General features: G+C 41.0%; 1 protein-coding gene across 3 annotated transcripts in view; it reads left to right on the top strand.

The window, feature by feature from the left end:
- Positions 1–24,280, top strand: part of GAD1 (glutamate decarboxylase 1) — a 60,291-nt gene that overhangs the window by 9,887 nt on the left and 26,124 nt on the right. The window contains exons 1-4 of one of the 3 annotated variants that reach the window (XM_069982892.1): positions 7,585–7,656; positions 7,788–7,917; positions 17,525–17,683; positions 18,898–19,140. In XM_069982892.1, coding sequence (XP_069838993.1) covers positions 7,809–7,917; positions 17,525–17,683; positions 18,898–19,140 — 511 coding nt within the window. In that variant the 5' untranslated portion in view covers positions 7,585–7,656; positions 7,788–7,808. Of the gene's footprint in view, positions 1–3,292; positions 3,356–7,584; positions 7,657–7,787; positions 7,918–17,524; positions 17,684–18,897; positions 19,141–24,280 lie in introns of those variants that run through there. The other 2 variants (XM_069982891.1, XM_069982893.1) reach the window with 2 other exon arrangements.

Here is a 24,280-nt window from a genome sequence, read left to right on the forward strand (position 1 = left end):
TATATATACACATACATATACACAGTGGTATAAACATACACTATATACATGTGTGCTATAGTGATATATAGTGATAGATAGACTGACTATCTAGATATATAGACAGACAGATAGATTGATAGAACCATATAGAGTAGCTGGGTTAGTAAATAACAGATAGCGAAAGGTATACAGATTAATATATATGCACATCTATAATCATATATTATATACATGTGTGATATGTAGCGATAGGTAGATAGATATAAGATAGATGATAGATAGATAGATAGATAGATAGATAGATAGATAGATAGATAGATAGATAGATAATGATAGATAGATATAAGATAGATAGGAGTTAGATAGATAGATAGATGATAGATAGGAGATAGATAGATAGATAGATAGATAGATAGATAGATAGATAGATAGATAGATAGATAGATATAGATAATAGATAGATAATAGATAGAAGAGATAGATAGACAGATAGATAGATAGATGATAGATAGGAGATAGATAGATAGATAGATAGATAGATAGATAGATAGATAGATAGATAGGAGATAGATAGATATGAGATAGATAGATAGATAGATAGGAGATAGATAAATAGATAGATAGGAGATAGATAGATAGATAGATAGATAGATAGATAGATAGATAGATAGATAGGAGATAGATAGATAGATAGATAGATAGATAGATAGATAGATAGATAGGAGATAGATAGATAATGATAGATAGGCTTTTGAGTAATAGATATAGACAGATTGATTGATTGATTGATTGATTGATTAATGGAACCTTAGGACCTATTTACACAGAAAGATTATCTGACAGATTATCTGCCAAAGACTTGAAGCCAAAGCCAGGAATGGATTTGAAAAGAAGAGAAATCTCAGGCTTTCCTTTATGACCTGATCTCTCTTTATAGTCTGTTCCTGGTTTTGGCTTCAAATCTTTGGCAGATAATCTGTTAGATAATCTTTCTGTGTAAATGGACCCTTACAGAGTAGCTATATATTAGATAGATAGGCAGATAGATAGGAAATAGATAGATAGATAGATAGATAGATAGATAGATAGATAGATAGATAGATAGATAGAGATAGATAGATATAGATAGATAGATAGATAGATAGGAGATAGATAGATAGATAGATAGATAGATAGATAGATAGGAGATAGATAGATAGGAGATAGATAGATAGATAGATAGATAGACAGACAGACAGACAGACAGACAGATAGATAGATAGATAGATAGATAGATAAATAGGAGATAGATAGATAGGAGATAGATAGATAGATAGATAGATAGATAGATAGATAGATAATAGATAGATAGATAGATAGATAGATAGATAGATAGGAGATAGATAGATAGATAGATAGATAGATAGGAGATAGATAGATAGATAGATAGATAGGAGATAGATAGATAAATAGATAGATAGATAGATAGATAGGAGATAGATAGATAGATAGATAGATAGATAGGAGATAGATAGACAAATAGATAGATAGATAGGAGATAGATAGATAGATAGATAGATAGATAGATAGATAGGAGATAGATAGATAGATAGATAGATAGATAGATAGATAGATAGGAGATAGATAGATAGATAGATAGATAGATAGGAGATAGATAGACAAATAGATAGATAGGAGATAGATAGATAGATAGATAGATAGATAGATAGATAGATAGGAGATAGATAGGAGATAGATAGACAAATAGATAGATAGACAGGAGATAGATAGATAGATAGATAGATAGATAGATAGATAGATAGATAGGAGATAGATAGATAGATAGATAGGAGATAGATAGATAGATAGATAGATAGATAGATAGATAGATAATAGATAGATAGGAGATAGATAGATAGATAGATAGATAGGAGATAGATAGATAGATAGATAGATAGATAGATAGGCAAATAGACAGATAGATAGATAGATAGATAGATAGATAGGCAAATAGACAGATAGATAGATAGATAGATAGATAGATAGATAGATAGATAGATAGATAGGAGATAGATAGGAGATAGATAGATAGATAGATAGATAGATAGGCAAATAGACAGATAGATAGATAGATAGATAGATAGATAGATAGATAGATAGGAGATAGATAGATAGATAGATAGATAGATAGGCAAATAGACAGATAGACAGACAGTTAGACAAATCTATTTATATATAAACTCTGAAGGAAACTGAAGAAACCTCTAATAACTCCTTCTGATCAGACTGAATCATCATCTCCATTTATTCTTAGGGAATTCTCTCGCTTCCCAGTAACACCCTTGGTGACAGTGTAATATCTGATCTCCCCATAAAACATCCAGTAATAATAGTTACATAAACTGTCCCCAAAATCTCTATGTTTAAATCAGGAAGACAAACGAAAAGCTGGGAGCCGCCTTGTACGTCTCCACAGATGACTGAGCTTTAGATTTAACCCCCTTTTACCTGTAATGGGCCTTTTCTCCATGTGCCCTCCTATGACATCTCACAATGGACAGTCACATGCACCAGCCCCAGTACAGTCTATTGCTCCCTGTTAGCAGCCACTTATGTTAAGCTTTATATATTATATCTATATACTGTATAGTTAGCCTCCTATATAAGCAGTCAGCCTGATCAGCCAGTCAGATAGTATTTTTCAGCCAATTACTTTCCGCTCTCTTCCCTGACCCCCATTTCATGGCAGTTTATTTGGCTGGAGCTGAACCAAGGGACCTTAAGTGCCCAGATGAGAACCATTGATGGAGCAGGAATTATCCTCTATTATCCATCATTTGCATGAGAGAGAGAGAGAGAGGGAGAGAGAGAGAGAGAGAGAGAGAGAGAGAGAGAGAGAGAGAGAGAGAGAGAGAGAGAGCAGACCACATCCATGGTATATACATACACATATACATTGTAGGCATAAATCTACATATTATTACATTCACAAGAACAAATAAACAACTATTTAATTCAAAATATTTATACATCGAAAAGTAAATAAATATAAATATTTAGAATTCAAGTCATAATAAATTACATTAATTTCAGGGAGGAAGTCATCATTATTAGGTGAACTATAACTAGTATTATCCAATGTGAATGTAATTGTCGGCCGTATATACCTGATACACAACAGCTGCGGTTGCTATTTTCTAAAAAGTATTGAGACGCGCGTTTTAACAGTGCGTCTCTCTGGTGTGAATACAACCTACTGTGATGGTGATGATTCTTGTATGATAATGATACAATCTGTGCATTCTATTTATATTCTATATTCCATTTGCAGCCTATGACACCTGGTGTGGGGTGGCACATGGATGCACAAAAAAGCTGGGACTAAAGATATGTGGTAGGTGGTAGATCCTTTGTTTCTTGATGTGGATAATCTATGTACAGATGTAGCAGAGTTGAATGTGCACGATGCAATCTGCTTCTAATGCAGAGGAGTGATGATGATAGCCCATTAGGTCTACATGGAGCAGTCCTATGGAAAAAAATAAAATAAGAATAAATAACACATTAGTATATTGTCACCAGCAGTTGTGTCATGGGGCACACTCAGCTCTGCTGCATCTGTGTGTGTGGCTGTGCATAACCATCCCTTGTTGTATTTATAAAAGAGGGGAAATAGTGTAAAGGCAGCAGGGCGATGCTGAAGTATGGAGACACGAAAGGAAATGTCTCTACATGTTAATAATGTCATTAATCTCATTTATTGCAATAAATCAAGGCCACTAGATCCATCATTCAGTCTACTATACCCTGACAGTGTGTCTGCGAATGATGGCAAGGACCAGAGCTCCCCCTAGAGGTTTTATGCAGAATAGCTGAACTAAAGCAGACTGAGAAAGCAACCACATAGGAACCTTCCTAGTGTGTAAGAACTGGTGTGAAAATAGATGAAACAATGAATCAAAGTGATGCTTTCTTGTATAACAGTGTCTCCTAACCTGTAATAACCCAGCTGTTGTAAAACTACAACTCTCAGCATGTCTAGGCAGCCATCATCTTGTACATCAGTGTTTCCTTACCTGTGGCTCTCCAGGCATGATGATAGGATGTGTAGTTTTAGATCAGGGAGTATCCAGAATTCTCATTAAAAGGGAACCTTTAACTTAAAAAAAAAAAAAAAAAAACAGTCCATGCTTCAGGTACCATGTTATAGAACAGGAGGAGCTGAGCAGATTGATATATAGTTTTATGGAAAAAGTTCCAGGATAACTTGTTCATGTAAATCTCTGCTTATTCTGGGCTAAGTAATCAGGTTGGTGTTCCTAATAAGTGATTAAAGTGACTCTGTACCCACAATCTGACCCCCCAAACCACTTGTACCTTCAGATAGCTGCTTTTATTCCAAGATCTGTCCTGCGGTCCGTTCGGCAGGTGATGCAGTTATTGTCCTAAAAAACAACTTTTAAACTTGCAGCCCGTGCCAAACGGGAGTATCTGTGCCCTAACTTTGCACCACCCCTCCGTGCTAATTTAGGGCAAAGACACTCCCGTTTGACACAGGGCTGCAAGTTTAAAAGTTGTTTATTAGGACAATAACTGCATCACCTGCCGAACGGACCCCAGGACAGATCTTGGATCTTGGGGGGGGGGGTCAGATTGTGGGTACAGAGTCGCTTTAACTGCAATCTGTGTATAATCTGTGTATAATCGTGCAATAGAGCTGTCAATCACTGAGTAGGACCGCCCACTGGACTGCTTACCCCAGAATGAATGAATAGATGACAAGATATTCTGGAACTTTTTACACAAAACTTATGTGTTCTGCTCTAGGACATGATACCTACAGATTGCTCTGTATTTTCAGCATGATAGCTCCCCTATAGTAATAATGCCCTGCCGGTACTTTTTACACAAGACCAAGTACCTGACTATTTACTAAATATTGGTATACGCTACAGGAATTCCATTACATTCTCAACATAAACAGAACAAAAATCTAAAAGTGAATGAGCAATAAAAGCTAAAATTATTTGTCAGTAAGATATGAGAGCCATACAATTTGTATGCAAAGGAACAAAATATGGAAGCAGGACCGTCTGACTGTCAATTAAGCAGAGATAGGGATGTGAGAGGGAGAGAGGAGGCGTTACCATTCTCAGTCCTTCGGGAGCTTCTTTGACACTTTCAACCAGAGAACAAATGAATTGTTCTATGTTTTGGAAGCACAGACAGATATATGTAAGGTACTATATGTCTCCTTGACCTAACAGCTATCTAGGAGTGTCAGCAGTTCAGAACATGAATTGCGTTCCCGTTAAGTGTTGGTGTAGTTGCGCCTATGTTTATTTTCTATCTTTTTACAATTTTTGCATGATCCTTCAAATTAGAGAACAAGGGGAGGACTTACTTAAAAAAAAAAGTCAGTGAGGTGCGGTAACATAATAAAGTATACTTACCGTCCCCAAGCTCCATAGTGTTGTACCGGGTCTCGCTGCCAGCTGCCTGCTCAACCAATCAGTAGGGTAGGACACCGCCCCAGTCACTGAATGGCTGAGAGAGCAATCCATCAGCTGCATATGTGATGTTGCAGCTGGAGGAGCCGGGTACGTGACAAACACGGATGCTGGCCGAAAGTGACAGCCAACGGCTGCCAGTCAGACCCAGGAGCAGTGCTACAGGACGACACTGGGACAGGTAAGTATATTTTGGTTATTATGTTGCCGCACTCCCAACTCCCCCCCCCCCCCCCCTTGACGCCTTCCTGCCTTTTTTTTGTTTCATCGTAGCAGTTTTGGCATAGTGTCACATTTTACATACATTTAGTAAACAAATGAACCAAATATAATAATTAATTGCACCTTTGAGCCATTGTGTAAGATTTGGAGGATCCTTAAAGAGGTATTTCTAGCTTATTGCCAGCGATCCTGAGAATGGGGACATTATTGTCTTTAGAATTAATATAGTGTTTTGCTTGTGCAGCCAGTGACCTAATTTCTTCTTGAAAATGTTTAGCTACCCCATAGACATTTAGGGGGAGATTTATCAAAGGGTGTAAAATTTAGACTGGTGCAAACTACCCACAGCAACCAATCACAGCTCAGCTTTAGGCAGTGCTGAAAGGAAAGCTGAGATGTGATTGGTTGCTGTGGGCAGTTTGCACCAGTCTAAATTTTACACCCTTTGATAAATCTCCCCCTTAGTGTAGTACTGGCCATGCACATGCGGTGTAGCATTGATTCCAGGGACAAATATGCCTCCCTTTTCAGTATTGTGAGGGCCCCAGCAGTCAGACTTCCACTGATTAGCTTGTTACCCCCTAACGTCTGAATAGGAGATAGCCTAATGGGATGGGAATACCCCTTAAAGGGGTATTCCACACAAACATAACTTTTCATATGTTGCTGCCCATGGTGAGACTAACAATTAATTCCTGACTTCTTATTATCTATTCAGTCTCCTTCTCTCAGTTCTGAGCTGCTGCTTTTTGCTGAAAACACAAAAATCTGAGACAGATCATGTCAACAAATCCCTGACTAGCTTTATCTGCAACTTTGTAGCTTCTCTATAATGCCGGGAGGGTTGATCACAGTGAGTTTATCAGAAACTTGACCTCACATTAACCCTCCCAGCATTGCAAACAAGCTACAAATGTGCAGATAAAGCCTGCATTGTTTACATCAGCTGTCTCAGAAAGGAGGGGGGAAGAGGAGGAGGAGGGGGAGACAGAGAGAAAATCTCACACACAGATTCATGTGTCTTTAGCAGAAAGCATCTACTCAGAACTGGGAGGAGGAGACTGAATAGCTAAAAACAAGTATGGAATGAATTGTTAGTCTCAACATGGGCAGCAACGTATAAAAAGTTATGTTTGTGTGGAATACCCCTTTAAAGGCCTCCACACCCATTAGTAAAATGTATTTAACCCTATTGGGAGGAGATCTATTAAGCAATCTTACAGTAGGAATGTTTTATCTGTTATTTATTAAAGGGGAGTGAATGGAAACTAAACTGCAGTAACCAGACATGGCCACTATGGAGTGAATGGCGCCAGCTGCTTCCGGCTCCTTTTACTGTACATATGAGGAGGTCGATGGGGTGGGGGCTAGGAGTTGGCACTATGCCAAAATACACATAGAGGGGGGTGTATCAATCAGGTATGGCAAATTTTTGTGCAATTTGCGCAAAATGTCAAAAATTACACAGGGCTTTCTGGAAGAATTTGGCATCATCTGACAGGGTGGATTTACTATCATGTATACTGTATAATTATGGCGGACATTTACTCCAGCTTATAGCTGTCAAGAACAATGAAAAATACACCACATTGAGAGGATTCTGCTGCATAGAAATTGACCCTTAGGAATATAGACAGGATGGGGGAGATTTATCAAACATGGTGTAAAGTGAAACTGGCTCAGTTGCCCCTAGCAACCAATCAGATTCCACCTTTCATTCCTCACAGACTCTTTGAAAAATGAAAGGCAGAATCTGATTGGTTGCTAGGGGCAACTGAGCCAGTTTCACTTTACACCATGTTGGATAAATCTCTCCCCAATATATTTTCCTTTTCTCATGTCATCTTAGAAGTCACATTTGTATGACCTGCGATGGAGCTCGGGGACTGACGTCCGGCAGACACTTCATTATGGGCGCTCAATGATCTGGCGTTAATCACGTAGATAATACAAGCCTGCTGGGGTAATCGGAGCGCTGGCATGGGTTAATGTTGTAAATGATTTGGAGACCCCCGGGGGGATCTGGTAATGGGGGAAGCAATGGGATCATAGAGTGTTGAAAATTTCTGAAGCTTATCTCCCAACAAAATACAGGTCTCCCGGGAGAAGAGATTAATGAGAGACGCATTAGACAGGCAGCAGTCAGACCTGTGCGAGAGAGATAGGCTATCCCAAGGACCCCATGAATACAATCAGTCCAGGCTATTCATTCCCTCCAATGGAGGTATATTTTATACTATACATTATATCTGTTTGTTTTATACTCTGTAGTGACAATCAATTCTTTGTTATCTTCCTGGCAAAAATCACAATAAAGGCCCCTCCCGCCCCGCCATCATATATCCTGGAAATATTACCTCAGGAACACAGGATTTATACGCGTCCTCGCCTGTTCATGTGATCTCCATCTTGGAAGAAGTGTAAATTCAGCATAATAAGTACAAGACAGAGTTACTAGAAGACAAGATTCTTCTTAAAGTGAATTTTTCCCTATAAATAGCAGCTGGTGCAGATTTAATGGAGCATTTTGTTACCAGCTCGGCAGTGTCTGGAGAGGGGGCTCCTTCCATCATCTTTGTAATTTAGTGAGGCAAGCCGAGCTGATACAGTAACGCACCAGTGAACCTGTCTGGCAGATACACTGACCCTGGCTTTGTGTGATAGCCCACCCTCCCGGACCAGGTGCAGCACAATATGGGGGGGCTTCAGAAATATTAGGTGTATGCAATAGGAGGAGAGCAATTCTCCTAATATAATGTTCTTTGCTTATATTCCTTTTACTACAGACCTGTCAGCAGACACCGTAAGGGCATATTCATATATGTGCCTATATGATTGTGGAATTCGCACCAATTTGTGCATCCAAATTGCTGCAGTTTTTCATTAAAAAAATCTCCTATTGACTCCAAGTCAAGTTCCACATGATATAATAGATCTGTCTGGCTGCTTTTGTTTGAAAACAGCTCCACACCTTTCCATGGGTCATGTCTGGTACTACAGCTTAGCTCCATTAGAGTGAATGGATGAGATCTGCAATACCACACACAACCTGTGGACAGTGGGGCGCAGTTTTTGAAAGCAACTGATGTATGCAGCAAACATTTCCATAGCCCCCCATCATCAGTGGAGGCTAAATGATTTCTGGGTCCCCAGTTATGTAAAGAATAAGATAGTGCTATTTCATAGAGCAGGATCCAGTAAAAAAAAAAAAAAGAAAAAGAAAAACATGCTTTTCTATGTATGTATTTATGCCTCCACCAGACAATGCAAAAACACAGCGTAAGATAGGGTAACTTTAAAGGGGTTATCCAGCGATACAAAAACATGGCCGCTTTTCCCCCTACTGTTGTCTCCAGTTCAGGTGCGGTTTGCAATTAAGCTCCATTTACTTCAATGGAACTGAGTTTCAAAACCCCACCCAAACTGGAGACAAGAGAGGGGGAAAAGTGGCCATGTTTTTGTAGTGCTGGATAACCCCTTTAAAGGAGAACTCCGAGCTGGGGTGATTTTTGGCTGAGGAGAGGGAGGATGAAAGAAGTAACATGCTCTCACCTCCCCCGCTCCAGAACGCATGCCGATATCCCACAGCTCAGGTCCCCCAGTCCTGACCGCTTCTGGGTCCGAGTGGGAACCTGGAACAAGATGCGTTAGGCCCACTCAGCCAGAAAGCGATTGAGGCGGGACCTAACTGTGGCTGCTGACTGGATGAGCAGGCCTGGCAATTCCCCACTCAGACCCAGAAGCGTGCAGGACGGGGGAATGGAGCTGAGGGATACCAGCACCAGTGTTGGATCAGGGGAGGTGCAAGCATGTTACTTCTTTCATCCTTCCCCTCCCCAGCCAAAAACTCGAAACTCAAAAAAAAATGTCAATAAAGACCGACCAAAGACTGACCATATTATCACATCTTAACAATAGGCAATAGTAATGTTACTGGGGGTGGAAGCCTTCTAGTTATCTAAAAAGTAGTTTTAACAAACATTCCGGGCTGCCACATCCACTGAATTCAATAGTACTTGCCGCTATTGCCCCCATTATTGTTTCACCAATGTCTGTGCTGAACAAAACATTCTTGAACAAAACATTGATGTTGATAATAATAATAATAATAATAATAATAATAATAATATTACATATCCATATAAAATGAGGGAAAAAAGCAACATAATTAAAGTAAATGACAGACTAGTACACAGGGGAATCATTTGGAATATAAGCTATAAATCTACAGTTACAAAAAAGCTTTTGCTGACTGTTTTTGTAGACCTAAACGCTGTAGATCCTTTTCTCCTTACAAGACATTGTTTCCCAAAATGTGACAGATGTCAGGGTTCTAACTATAGGTGGTGTAAGTGTATCAGGGCCCTGTAGAATTGGGGGGGGGGGGGCAATTAAATGGGCGCCAGGCATGTCATAGTTGGAAAGCTTACACTTGCCATACACATTTGATAAGTGTTGGTCGAACCCTCAGTTTTTAGAGGATCAGCCAATCATCTACTATGTATAGTTGCCTCTCGCTCATCTCTAGTTGACGGCCATCTTGCAGTATGTGTATGACCAGACAATAGTTGCAGTTATTGTTCCAAAACAGGGAGCCTTAGGTCCCTTTTATATGATCTGATACTGCCCCAATGATGACTGCTAATCATCGAGATTGTTGCTCATTCTTAGAGACTTTAAAAGGGTCAATCATTCATGCTGCCGAGCCAAAGAAAAAATCATTGGATCCTTGGTGCCTCAGCCTCACATCCCAGGGTTTAGACAGGGTTTTCTCATTCATTGGCTGACCACTGGCCCTTTTACATGGGATGAATATCAGGAATGAGGTTGATCAGTGCCCTGTGCAATACCTTCTGTTGGTGCCCCCTTATTGTTTACCATAATGGGCCCAAATAGGACCCCCCACCCGGCAGCTTGCTAAATATCACTGCAACCTATGTAACTCCCCTTCCATAGTTATAGGGTGAGGAAGCTCACGTTCTGGGTGTAAACGCCAATGAATGATACAAAATGCCACCGTGCACCCCAAGTCCAACCTTGAGAGCCTCTGGATAAAGCTTAGAGGATGTCGGCCTTATGTATTCCTAATGGCGCTTTGGGCAAAGATGTACAGTATTTCCTTCTCCCCGTTACTGAGATGTAAATGACTGCTCACCGTGCCACGTGTGCGCCGATATAATACGTCTATCTCTTCCCTCTCTATTATTATCATACTCCACATCTGCCAGCAGGTATTAAATGTCTGGTTATCAAGACAAATACACAGGTTCTCTCTTTGGCATCTGAGTTTGTGCCAAGTCCTTGATGTGACATCTCGGATAAGGAATTAGAAAATAGATCTGTATTTGAAACAAAAATTCTCACTTATCACGCTTATCCGGGGGAGAGATGGCAGAGAACAGCACTTTGGATAAAATCTTGTCAGGGTGACATCTGAGTTAGTGGGCCCCGCACACACTTCATAGCCTTTAATTTGGAATACATTAAATCATTTGTAGTTTTTAAATCTTTCTGTACCTGCAGCGGTCGGAGGCACAAAAACCATTAAGATTCCAACACGGTTTCCACCAAATTTAGTGCTTAATAGGTTATATCTCACTTTTAACACCACTAGGCCATAGAAAGGCATACTTCCGTTTGTCTTCCCACAACGGCTATGGGGAGTCAGGCGCCCCAACTCATATAGAGGCCACGTTGCCACACTCTTACTAGTTTCCACTGCAGCTGTCCAACGGCCCACCAGGACTAGGGATTCCCTTTTGGCTCCCAAAACATTCCTCACTACACCCCAAGTATGAATACTTTAGCTTAGGTCCATTTTGTGTTGTCCAGGCCCTTCTTCACACCTTGCTTCCCCCAGCACACCTCAGCCTCCATCCTACTGCCTTTCTTGTCTCTCTAAACCAATGCCCTGATATTCAAGCCCAGGCCTACCATACACAAGGCAACAGTCCTGCCTAGCATACACAAGGCAACAGTCCTGCCTAGCATACACAAGGAAGCAGATACCATTCACCTACCTAGCTAGGCCCATCTGTTTTCAGGACCATGGCACCCTGCACCAGTATTCCAATGCATATTACCTTGCCAGCAGGTGACCACCTTAGGGCCTGTGCCCATACTTGTATCCTCTCTATTAGCTGACACCCAGAAGAGCTGGGTACTGTGGCCTACCACCGTGCAGTATCTGTAAGTAAAACGATATACATGTTTATTGTCAAGACAAATACCAATGTGACCTTAGCTTCCTTTCAAGTGCACAATGATCATTTAAAGTGACAACTGTTAAGATATATTCACACTGTTAGTTAAACCATAAGCATAAGCCGCCTGAAAAAAAACAGCCTCCCAAACAGCTTGCAAATATATTTGCTTCATATATGAAGTAAAACCTTATTTTGGTGCTGTTTTTCAGGCGTTTTTTTTTTTTTTTACGCTCCCATTGCTTTTAATGTTTTCAGAGCTGTTTTTCTGCTATTTTGAGAACTGGCCATTAAAATCAATGGGAGTTTAAAAAAATATGCTAGCTAGAGGCATTTCTTTTTGCCAGTGTGAATGAACTCTTATTAATATGGTTTTGCATGGCAGAATTGTTTTTTACCCCTCTTTTCATCCTGCAAATATTTCCTCACCCTTGTGCCCCATGTTATTCCATTTATAAATCCCCTATCTTTCCTGCTAAGGCCACGTTCCCACTTTCCAAGGAATGCATGCAGCAAAACCAGCCCACATTTGTTTGCCAACCTCACAAGGCTATTGGGTAATAGCAGAGGGTAAAGTAGAGTAAATTTTGACTGGACTCCTCAGGGAGAGTGAAAGAGTCCTGCTTACCCCCACCCACGTTCAGTGATTGACAGGCATCTATGTACACACACCAATACAAGAAACATCTTGTATTGGTTTGTGTTCATGCCGTGGCCCGGGTCTCTGAATACTGGTATCAAACCAGCCGGTGGGCTCTGGTGTTTTGGGGGCTACTTATCATGGTGGCCAGGAGTGGACCTTAGGTAGAACTGGAGTTAGGTGAAAAGTGTAGGTGCGGTGGCAGAGATGACAGAGTCCCACTTTAAACAACGCTCAACTTTACTGGAACTTATCTTCAGTGCAATACAAAGGTAACAGTGCTTAGGTACAGTTAGGTATAATGGTAGCAATAATAGCTTAAAGTAGAGTACAGTAAGAAGAAGTTGTAGCAGGAGATAGGGGCCAGATAGGAGGCCCTTGCCTAATTAGGGACAGTACCCTGCTGGGATGTGTATAGTGAAAACCTGAAGAACTCCTCATACACATGTTTAGATAGCTTTAGCTTACCTGACCTCCTTCTGCCTCTCAGTATCGGTGACCGCCTTGACAGGTAGCACGAGTCACAGGCCTCTGTTTCTGGGGAGGGGGGGTCTGGTTAGCTAACTAGTAGTTTCCTCCCTACTTAGTCTAGCGAACTTAAGTAGAGAGCGGCTTACTTGCACTGTGCTCTACTGCACAGCCTTTTTCTTTCCTCTCCTTTTTAATGGGGTTGACTGTCCTGAAGAAGGAATTCACAGCACAGACAAGGGAGTTGCTCCTTCAACCGTCCGGTTACCCCACTGTTAAGTTCAGCAGTGCAATGCTGCCATAGTCTCTGACACTAGTAAACAGGAACACACTTGATTGGCCTAGAGCTAGGCTAGAACACCTTCTCTCTGGTCTAGAGCTTGGCTTCAACCTCCTAACTTCAAGAAGTGTGTTGTGTGTGAGTGTAGAGAGGCTAAACCTTCCTACCAGAACTGCAGCTGTGCACAGAGGGGAGAGAGACACCTAGTGGTTGGAGTAGGGCACAGCAGCTAACTGTACTAACAGCTGTCTGCATTTTGCTCCCCCTAGTGGCAGCCTTGTGCTGCATAAATGTAGCTATTAAACAACTACAGAACTTAGAACCCTATTGCGAAATAGAAAATGTGTTTTCCTCATACGATCACCATATACATAGTACAGCATTGAAATATAATAATGCTTTTATATCAATGTAGATTTGCATACACCCAATGGAATGTGGCATATAACCTGCAGTACAGTATATTTATGCAAACACATTGGAAACCAAAAGAACTGCGCTGTAGCTATGCTTATCCGCTGGCACGATGCATAGTAAATGAACTTATGGTTTTAATGTGTGGTTGAGCTAATTTTGTTAATGCAAATTACCCTGTCGCCGTGTGTAGCTTTAATATGCAAAAAAAGAAAAAATCCAGTTGCCTGGCAACAGATTCAGTCCCAGTATCTGGATGGTGTTGGAGAGCAATAGGCGGTAATAAATGAATGCCCTTGCTAGAGATGTGACTAAATCTGAGGCAATGAAAGGATGCAATTACTTGTCCAAAGGGAAGGAAAGCCAAAAATGTCAAATTATGGTACAGTAGGAACGTAAGAATGGCTTCACGTGGTCCCTGATAATGGTGGCAGATTAGGTGGCATATACCATGGGTCTCCAAACTGCGGCCCTCCAGCTGTTGTGAAACTACATTTCCCATCATGCCTGGACAGCCAAAGCTTTGGATTTGGCTGTCCAGGCATGATGGGAAATGTAGTTTCGCAACAGCTGGAGGGCTGCAGTTTGGAGACCCATGACATATACCATGAATAAAAAGATTCTGTGCAAAACAACGTTGCGAATTTGACTAAACGGAATGTAATATTTGTACAAACAGTATCGGCTGAAAAGCCGCCCACGAGTTAACTGGTGCGGGCAACGGATCACTGGCAGCAATAGCAATGTTATACCCTGTCAACAAGCCCTAAAGGCCCCTGAATGTGGTGCCATGTGGCATCTGTGTCCAACAGACGAGAAAACTGATCCTTATATCTCTTGGCCATAGCATGCACAAGCAGAACATTCTGCCTCGGAGGGCATCATGGGAGCAGTCAGTGGATGACAGTCATTGCCCAAATGATGTATACATTCTGCATTTTCAGGAGTTTTAGGAGATTTAGGACACAAGTGACCAATCATCCTAATTGGCTACAAACTTCCATCGTGTCTGAACAACTCACATTGTATATCAGATTTGGATGTTTCGTGATCTGTGTATGAGAGACAGTTGCTAAAATGCTTAGCAAAGGCACAAAGGATATGGCCTTCTGGCATTGGTTCCAGCCCCCACAGCCCCTTTCCCAGTAGCACCTGTTCTTTGCTGGCGTAACATCACAATGTGATACCTGGTGCAGTATTAATGGATAAGCGTTAAATATGTAAGACAGTCATATGAAGCATAAAATGACAGTAAATTCTGCTTAAAGGGAACATGTCCCCTTGAAAATGTGGTCCAACTGTGTATATACTCTGCATCGTGTTATAGAGCAGCAGGGGCTGATCATAAGTATATAAGTTACAGGATAACTTGGTATTTATTCATCTCTGCTCATTCTGGGCAGTCAAGTGGGCGGTCCTACTTAGGGTTTACCAGTTTCCTATATGCACAATTATACACAGATAACTGTCAGTCTTGAGAAGAACCGCCCACATGACTACTTAGCCCAGAATCATCAAAGATTTATATGAATAAATAGCAAATCACTCTGAAACATTTTCTGCTAAACTATATATCAATCTGTTCAGCATCTCCGGCTCTGTAATATGATGACTGCAGACTGAACTGTGTTATGAATGTGAATGGTCCCCTTTAAACAGTTGTTGCTTTGTCCTCTTCGCACAGCTTCATAATTTCATCTTAGGGTGGGTTCACACCTGTGCTGTGTGCCTGCATGCTAAAATAGAATAAAAAGACACCGGGGCGCCGCCTGGTGTAGCATTATAAGGATGGCATGGGGACACAGGGTGGGTAAGCAAGTAACCTGGGGTGGTGGTGCTAAACAATAGGCACAACACTATTGTGCGCATGTGATAGACAGGTCACCGCTGCAGCTCTGGGGACACACACGCCTTTCATTTGCATGCTAAAATGCCAGACACCATGCCAGAAACTCAACGGACCCTAATGAAGCCAATGAGGCCAATTGGTTGCCATTCATGTCCAGCATGTAAAAGATTAATCAGCACAATTTTTCCTTGTTCTGCTCCAATGACAAAGGTGTGGACCCAGCTTTAGGCCTTGTGCACACCACACAGTGGGAAATGATGAGGAAATTTTCCTCTTTAAAATTTTGTTTTGCAAATCAATTTCTGCTCAATGCCGAAAAGAGGTGGAAAAGATACAGAAATATCTCTTATCAGAGCTATAGAGCTATTATCAGACACCCTTCCTCCAGGCTGTGCTGTCCTGCTCCGTGGTGAGTCTGTCCATAAGATGGCTAAACATGAAGGAGCATGTGACCATGCCCTGTCCCCCATTGTCCACCACTGAGCCTGTATATGCCTATTAAGGACACAGGGGGAGGGGCATGGTCACATGTTCTTCCATGTCAGCCATCTTATGGACAGACTCACCACAGAGCAGGGCAGCACAGGCTGGAGGAGGGGAGTCTGATTTTAGCTCTATGAGGTACACAGGGAGCTGCTGTCAGTAAGTGCAGTGAGTACACTTACTAATACTGTACACTGAACTATTTTACTATAAAGTGGCCAACCCCTTTAATAAGCCTTGGATTTGGTCCATTGAGACCCAAAATATTTTTACACTGTGTAAGTACTGAGCAATAACTGGATGTTCAATGGATGGTCCCAATATAAGGACATATATACCCCTGGCATCTGTTATAGGACCCATGGAGAAAGTTGGTTCCATCATTACTTTACTTTTGGGTGTAAGAAACCATGGAAAGAGGATGGAGAAAGCAAACAAGTCCTGATTGATATTACATAACATTTAACGTGACCTCTTAACTTCTTCAGCCACCGGTATTCAAATGCCGAACGCTCCGGCTCAGACAGACCCCAGCATGCTCGAGTTGTGCTCATCTCTAGTGCTATGCTATTAGTTCTGTAGTGTTTTCTCTTTTTGCTTATGTCTTATTTGACCGCTTTACCCAAGTCAGTATACATTGTCCTTCAAAAACCTACAGAGACAAAGGACAGGTAGAGCGTAGTGAAGACACAACTTGAGGAAGGTATAATCTCAATTGTCCATGGTGCCTACAATCTTTAATTCATTCGCTAAAACCGCTGCTTAGAATAGTAATTCCGAAATGAAATAATGGCTTCTCCCCTATCAACCAGATAATAGGAGGCATTGCCATTAATTACATGTCATTTACCATGGCTCTGTCCTTTAATGCCAGTATCGACTGGAAAACATATGACCCACAACCTCAATGAGGATTCCAATTCCACTATGTCCCTAATCGGCCATGTCCCAAATATTAATTTACCCTTCTGCAATGTATAACAAATGAGTGCCTGTTATGGAGGCAGTTATGGGAAAAGATAAGGATTTTATTGTCCTTTCTTTAGGAGGCAGCAACAGGAGGGTGAGCGAAAGTGGTCTGGCTATTAATCACACATGGCTGCCCCCTCTATCTGTCTGCTCAGTCCATAAACCTTGCCTGCAGGCTGTAATAGCATCGACTCATCCCGAACCACTTCCCGGTGGCTGATTACTGAAGTGGAATCTGTCTGATCAACTTAATAAGAATTTACCTCTGCACCAAATGATGGAGATGCATTTGTCCTTTGCATGACTGGATTCATTTTTTTTAAATGTCGACTGATGTCATTTGTAGATCGGCCTCCTATAGTCTGATCATCCCATAAATAGCACTTTGCACAGGCCCGGGTTAGGAGTTTGCAGGGTAACCTCACATTTGATCATCTGTTCCAAAGCCAGAACTTGCATCCATTGTCACCATGCTGAGGGATGACAAGAGCCTGCCCGTGACTTGCTCTGTTTGTAATGATGTAGGTTTCCTGCAGAGGAATAACAGCTTGGAAGACAAGAGCAGAATTGTGAGTTCCTTCAAGGAGAGACAATCATCTAAAAACCTCCTGGTCTGTGAGAATATCGAGAAAGAATCTAGATTCAAACGGACCGAGACCGACTTCTCCAACCTATATGCCAGAGGTGAGACTCTTAACTCTTCTTCAACTCTTTAGCCGGTAAAGTTCCACAATAGTAAAAGCCAAGTTTTTGAATAAGCATGTTATGTAAATATTAAAACTTAAAGTAATTTAACTTTTTGAATGTACAATGAATTAAACATTTCCACTTTAAGTAATTCAACTTTTTGAATGTACAATGAATTAAACATTGCGCCTTTAAGTAATTCAACTTTTTGAATGTAAAATGAATTAAGAATTTCAACTTTAAGTAAATCTTTCTTGTCTTTGTGAAATGTAGATTTAAAATGTAGAATGGACATGTAGAATATTTGTTTATTAGAAGTATTTTAAAATTTAAATGTTCCGTTTGATATTTTTACACATTTTCAGGCTTCTAAAGTTCGAAATGTTTACGTTTCAATCATTCAACTCTGATACTTTGTTATAATTCCGAGTTGATTTTTAATTCTATTGGTGAATGACGTGATATAAGTTGTAAAACGGATATCTTTGTTATTAGGCAGCTGAACACGTCATTGATTTTATGATGGGAGAAGTTGTCTTCTTACTCAATTAATGTGTTATGGTTTCAGCTAATAAACCATGACTCCTTTTTGATCCAGTGATCATTCCAGGAAGCAGAGATCTTAATAGTGAAAATTAATTGAAAAATTTAAAGGGGAACGTATAACTTTTCATGATACAAAGAATATCCTTTATTTGCTGAACACAATACTGCTTCTTGCTACTATAATAACCACAGTACTGACAGATTTTCCGACCAGTACATTACCTGACAGGTATGATAGGTAGCTATGACTCCTTATAGGCTCATAATACTGATAGCCAATGCCATTTATGTAAAATATTCTATTGGGAAATATTATGACACTGTGCATTTTGTATCCATTTCCTTGAAGCCGTTATGCTAAAAAAAATTCTGCTGCTTTATAAGCCTAAAATGTCTGTATAATGCTTAAATACTTAATCACAGTAACATAGAGATGACTAGTAGCAAGAGGAGATTAGGCAAAGAAATATGGCTAATTCCAAATGAGCAATGGCCACCGCTGTCAGGGTGATGTGTGATAGCGCACTTAGTATTTTGTGCAGACGATTTGTATTCTCCTAGCCCAAGTCATATATAAAGATCCTTGTGCCTAGCTGACATCCGCCACTGGGTGATCCATCTTCGGCTTTTAAGGCCGGCCTGATAATAGCTTGTTTGTTCTGCAGATTTACTGCCTGCCAAGAATGGAGAAGAACCCACCATGCAGTTTCTTCTGGAGGTGGTTGACATTCTCCTGAACTACGTAAGGAAAACCTTTGATAGATCCACCAAAGTCCTAGACTTTCACCATCCACACCAGCTTCTGGAAGGAATAGAAGGTTTCAACCTGGAGCTGTCTGACAACCCGGAGTCCCTTGAGCAGATCCTGGTGGACTGCAGAGATACTTTGAAGTATGGAGTTAGGACAGGTAGGTCACCTTCATGGACTGTTACACCTCAATATGGCTGCTGTCTATCTTTATACACAGTAATTAATAAAACACCAATCTTACATTAAGTATCAGAGTATACTTACTCTAATAGAGTAAGTATTAGAGTAACTTCCATGTAAGCTCCAGTGACCATATTGACTTACAGTACTGTGCAAAAGTTTTAGGCAGGTGTGGTTAAGTAAGAACGCCTTCCAATATAGAAGTGTTAATAGTTTATTTTTACCAGTTAACGAAATGCAAAGTGAATAACCAAAAAATAATCTAAATCAAATTAATATTAAGTGTGACCGCTCTTTAGAACAGCACCATTTCTTATAGGTATAATGAGGAGGGCATAGCATCACTTCCACGACTCCTTGTTCTTCTTTTCAAACATTCATCCATTTTAAGTTTGGCTCCAGAAGAGGTTTCCGAAGGCATATTCTCCTTGCTCCATACTTTATTAGAAGAGCTCCCTGCTGTATCTCCAACGTGAGCGCAATGTAAATCTATGGTGCTGGGTTTTTTACTGGAGATGGCAGCATTGGAGCTCTTCTCACAAGGTATACATTTAGGTGTGAGGAGAACAGATCCTCGAAAGCCTATTCAAAATGGACATATGTCAGATAAATAACTATCATGCACAGTGGTGCTCGATAGTCCTATTTCACCAATGCAGGTATTTTAATGACATTGACTGTATGTTCAGGGTCATTCTCCTCCCGCAGAATAAAGATATGGAGCCAATTAGATGTCTTCCTGATGGGAGGCGTCTTACTTTGAAGCATTTTTTTCACACCTGTCCAAAACTTTTGCATAGTACTTTATGTAATATAGAAGTGGCATATGGACTATACAATGGATATGGAGAAAACATAGAATAATAATGTAGATTTAAGGCTTCATACTAAATGACATTCAGCGTTATGATCATTATTATTGTTGTGTATTTTGGACAGTTAAGAGCGTACCTGTCATAATAAAAGAAAAAATGACATGTCACGGGGACACACCATAAAATAGAAATGTCAGCACCTGGTCAATAGCCAGAATGCTTCTTGCAGTATTAGATTTGGGACACAAGTCAGAAGTTCTCCAATCCCAATCAGAGACCAATGTATCAACATACATAGTGGCAATGTTTCATCCCTATAGGGTCTTTCTCAAGTCTGGCTGGAGAAAGACCCTATGGGTTGAAACGTTGCTACGGTGTATGTTGCTTGAATAAATATCCCCCACTGCTTCACTACTGGATGCTGTCGGACCAAGTTCTTCTATGATGTCACAGGGACACGCCAAAGTTTTGGTTGGTCGGGTTCTCATTGCTGGAAATCCAGTGATCAGGAAAACAAGCAGAGAGACATGTGCGGCAGCTTGGTGCACTTCCCTATCTCTCTTCTCTAAACTTATAGAGTACAGAAATAGAGATGTTTGAACATCGGAAAATCTTAGGTTCTATAGAACTCGAACATTTGATTCCCGATGCCTTCCCGATCCGTGGGGAAGGAGGAGACAGCCTTGGTACCGCCTGGAATTCCAGGATTCAGCCTATTACTTAGCCTGAATCCCAGAATTCCAGGCAGTACTCGGGCTGTCTCCTCCTTCCCTACGGACTAGGAAGGCACCGGGTATCAAATGCGGAAGGTTTGACAAGGTTCGAGTTCTATAGAACCTACGTTTTTCTGATCATCTTTAGACAGAGATTGCTTCAAGATCAGGAATGAGATGCACCATCATGCGCTTCTCCCTGCCTGTTCTCTTGATCGGTGGGTCTCAGCAGTAAGGACAAGATGGTTAGAAGGGAGGACAAGATGGCTATGCTGGCAATTTACAATGGAAATACACAATTTGGCCATTGGGGGTGTAGTCTGGTCTTCTGAGCCAATGTCCCGGAACATCTGCTGAGTCTACTTAGAAATGTTTCTATAAGTGATCTATACTTAATTGTAATACATGTTCTTTAGACACAGCAGGTCTTTCCATTGGTAACACTTTACTAAATAGAGTGTAATTCACATAAAAAACAAACTTAAGGTATGCCAAGGGAAACATCTCATTAGGTTAAAGAGCGGCACATGTGAATAGATTGCACTTCCTGTACACCGGGGGCCTGGGTGTATAGATTCTCGGTGGTATGTGAAGCATAGACTCTCATTGTGAAGAGACAGCTCCGTGTTCATTATCCCTCTTTATGGATAATCAGATGAAGCTATTCACGTAATGTGCCGTCTAAATCTTAACAAGAAGAGTTTTAATACGCCAAGTTCAAAATGACAAATCATTGCATGCTTAACGTTCCTTAAAGGAATCAAAATGGTCGTAAAACCCAAATGTGTTTACAAACTGGATGCAATTCCTGATGAGGTTTTTTTTTGTTTGTTTTTGACAGATGAAATATAAAGGTATTAGATGCGCATTAGGTGTTTCTTGGTCTAAAACTGCTTAACTATAGGATTACTGCTGCAGGGAGTTCAATGCATAGCTCTGTTTTCTGGAAGGTTTCCCACAAGAGGCTCGAAGGGACAGACATGCCCCATTACATTTGCTTATTTAGTTCAAGTTTATTATATTGTGTAGCACCCCACATCTCTACACCTTACAATCTCTATTTCTTAAGCTGTATGGGGATTGTATGAGGAAATGTTCACAAGCATGGAGAGAACATAGTAAAACCTTCCAAGAATAGATCCTGGACCTTAAAGGGGTTATCCAGTGCTACAAAAACATGGCCACTTTCCCCCTACTGTTGTCTCCAGTTTGGGTGGGGTTTTGAAAAACTCAGTTCCATTGAATTAAATGGAGCTTAATTGCAAACCACACCTGAACTGGAAACAACAGTAGGGGGGAAAGTGGCCATGTTTTTGTAGCGCTGGACCACCCCTGTAAAGAGGTGTACCCAATAACAAACGTTATCCAGTGGATAGGGGATAAAAAGTTGTCGCATCAGACCCCTACTTATCCAGAGAACAGAGAAGAAAGGTCCTCAGAATGAATGGAGTGCAGCGGTCCATTCATTTTCTGTATGGCTTGTGAACATTGCCAAATAATGAGCTCAACAATTTTAGTAAGCCCTGGGCAACACGATCTAACAAAAGCATTTGGCAATGTTTAGAAGCTGCATAGAGACTAAATGCATTGGCTGTACACATGCTTCTCTCCCATTTTCCTTAGTTTTTGGGATCGGTGGGACTCCAGCAGTCAGACCCCCATGAATCAGCTTGTTATACCGTATTCTTTTTTGGGATAACCCCTCTAAGAAGGAATACACATGGTATTTCAACCACCATGATGGAACCTTCCTTGGTCCATTTTACCTTGCTGGGCTGGTAGTAGGACTTTCCTCCAAAATTGTTATTTTTTTTCAGCCTTAGAGGTCATTGGATATTCTAAAGGCCCGACATTTTGGATTTTGCTAGATCAACGCTCACTGACAGAGCCTATTACACGGCTTTACTATTGTGCCGCAAGGGCTGTATATATGTCATGCAGCCCTTGTTTTATATAGAAAATACTTTTTTTTTTTATTACCTCTCCACACCCCCAATGTCCTTCTAGCTTCTCACTTGTGTCAGGAGCCACCGTGGAAGCTTCTACACCCGCTTCTGCAGTTACCCGCTTCTGCAGTGACAGGCTGCTCAGTCAATCACTGACCGAGACGGGAAACACCATCTCAGCCAATGATCGTTTCTTTGGCTGATCATTTTCTTTATTACACAGAGCGATAATCTGCCAAATCGGCCTAATTGGGCCAGATTATCGCTCCATGTAATAAGGCCCTTACTCTTGCTCAGGAAAGATGGCCTTTCTTGCTCAGTAACAGGTAGGTTAGTGGTCCTTGATTCCAGATCAGCCTCCTGATTTACCTGTTTAAGGAGAAGGAAGATTGCCCATATATCACGCCTATATATCACAGCATCTTTTTAGAATTAGGCATAAGTCACATGGACAAGCAGATAGTAGTTGTGTCCAAGCTTAGTTAGGCCTCAGATTTAGCCTTAGTTTAGTGTGGAATACTTCTTGAATGTACAGTTAGGCATGCGTGTGCCACAGCTCCATTCATTTTCTATTGTGCTGGCCAAAGAGAGACAAAAACTGCATTCACCTCTTTTCGGCTCTATTTTGCTGGAACTTCGGGGTCGGTTAGCGAGATCACGGGGGTGGCAGTGGTTGGTCCCCCCAGATTGAAGGCTGGTCGTCCTATAATAATTTATCATACAGTAATCCCTAATACCCTAAATATCCCTCCATTATTTGTGAGATGAAACATATTAGGTCGGCCATGCAAGCTAATAAACAATGGGCGGCATTTAGAATAACAGTGGCCCCTTCCCTGTGTTTATACAGGTTGCCCATATCGTCTGGCTTTGGTGGAATGGAGCTGCTCTAAGATTAAAGACATTGGGGCAGATTTACTATTGAACTATGTTCTAGAATACAGCAACAAAAACCCATTGTCCATCCCTTACACTGTATTTATTATGTGTTTTAGATACTTTGTATCCATCAATGGATATGGCTTTGTCAAAAGGACAAAAAAAGAGGGGCGGCTCAAAGTGCTTTATCACATGCCAAGATTCTGATCCAAATGACTAATGTAAACTTAGAACAGACAGGCTAAATCTGTCTAAATTCCTCAATCTGGTGTGTTCTTAGCCTGTCTAGTCTAAGTTTATATTATCGGTAAATAGACAGATTTAGTAAATCCTCCCCATTGTCTTCGGTGACGCATTTCTTACGAACAGAAATGTAAACTTTTAGAAATTCTGGAGGCATTGAGAATCTGTATAAAGTAGCTGTATCTCTCATCCTCGCTCCCGCAGCAGGTGGCTGTGACAGCTCGGCTGTGTATGTACCAAAAGTTTTATTAAAGCTGGAGACAACAGAGGGAAACATAAAAGGCCATCCATGCTGCCTCATTGTTAGCTATATACAAGGCCTGTGCTTGGCGTGTAGATGTCTAGGTGTGGTTGCACAGGAGAACAATAGTCGGCGTGCACCTGCTATAAGCAAACACAATAATCGAGGCAGATGTTCAGATAAATAGTGTGATCTCTGTCATCCAGGTGTATTTATATAAGCCGGGACACGACCTTACTGCTCCCATATGATGAGTGTCAAGGTCTATATGGATGTGATG

The sequence above is a fragment of the Dendropsophus ebraccatus genome, chromosome 9, assembly GCF_027789765.1.
Source record: "Dendropsophus ebraccatus isolate aDenEbr1 chromosome 9, aDenEbr1.pat, whole genome shotgun sequence".
Classification (NCBI taxonomy): Eukaryota; Metazoa; Chordata; class Amphibia; order Anura; family Hylidae; genus Dendropsophus; species Dendropsophus ebraccatus.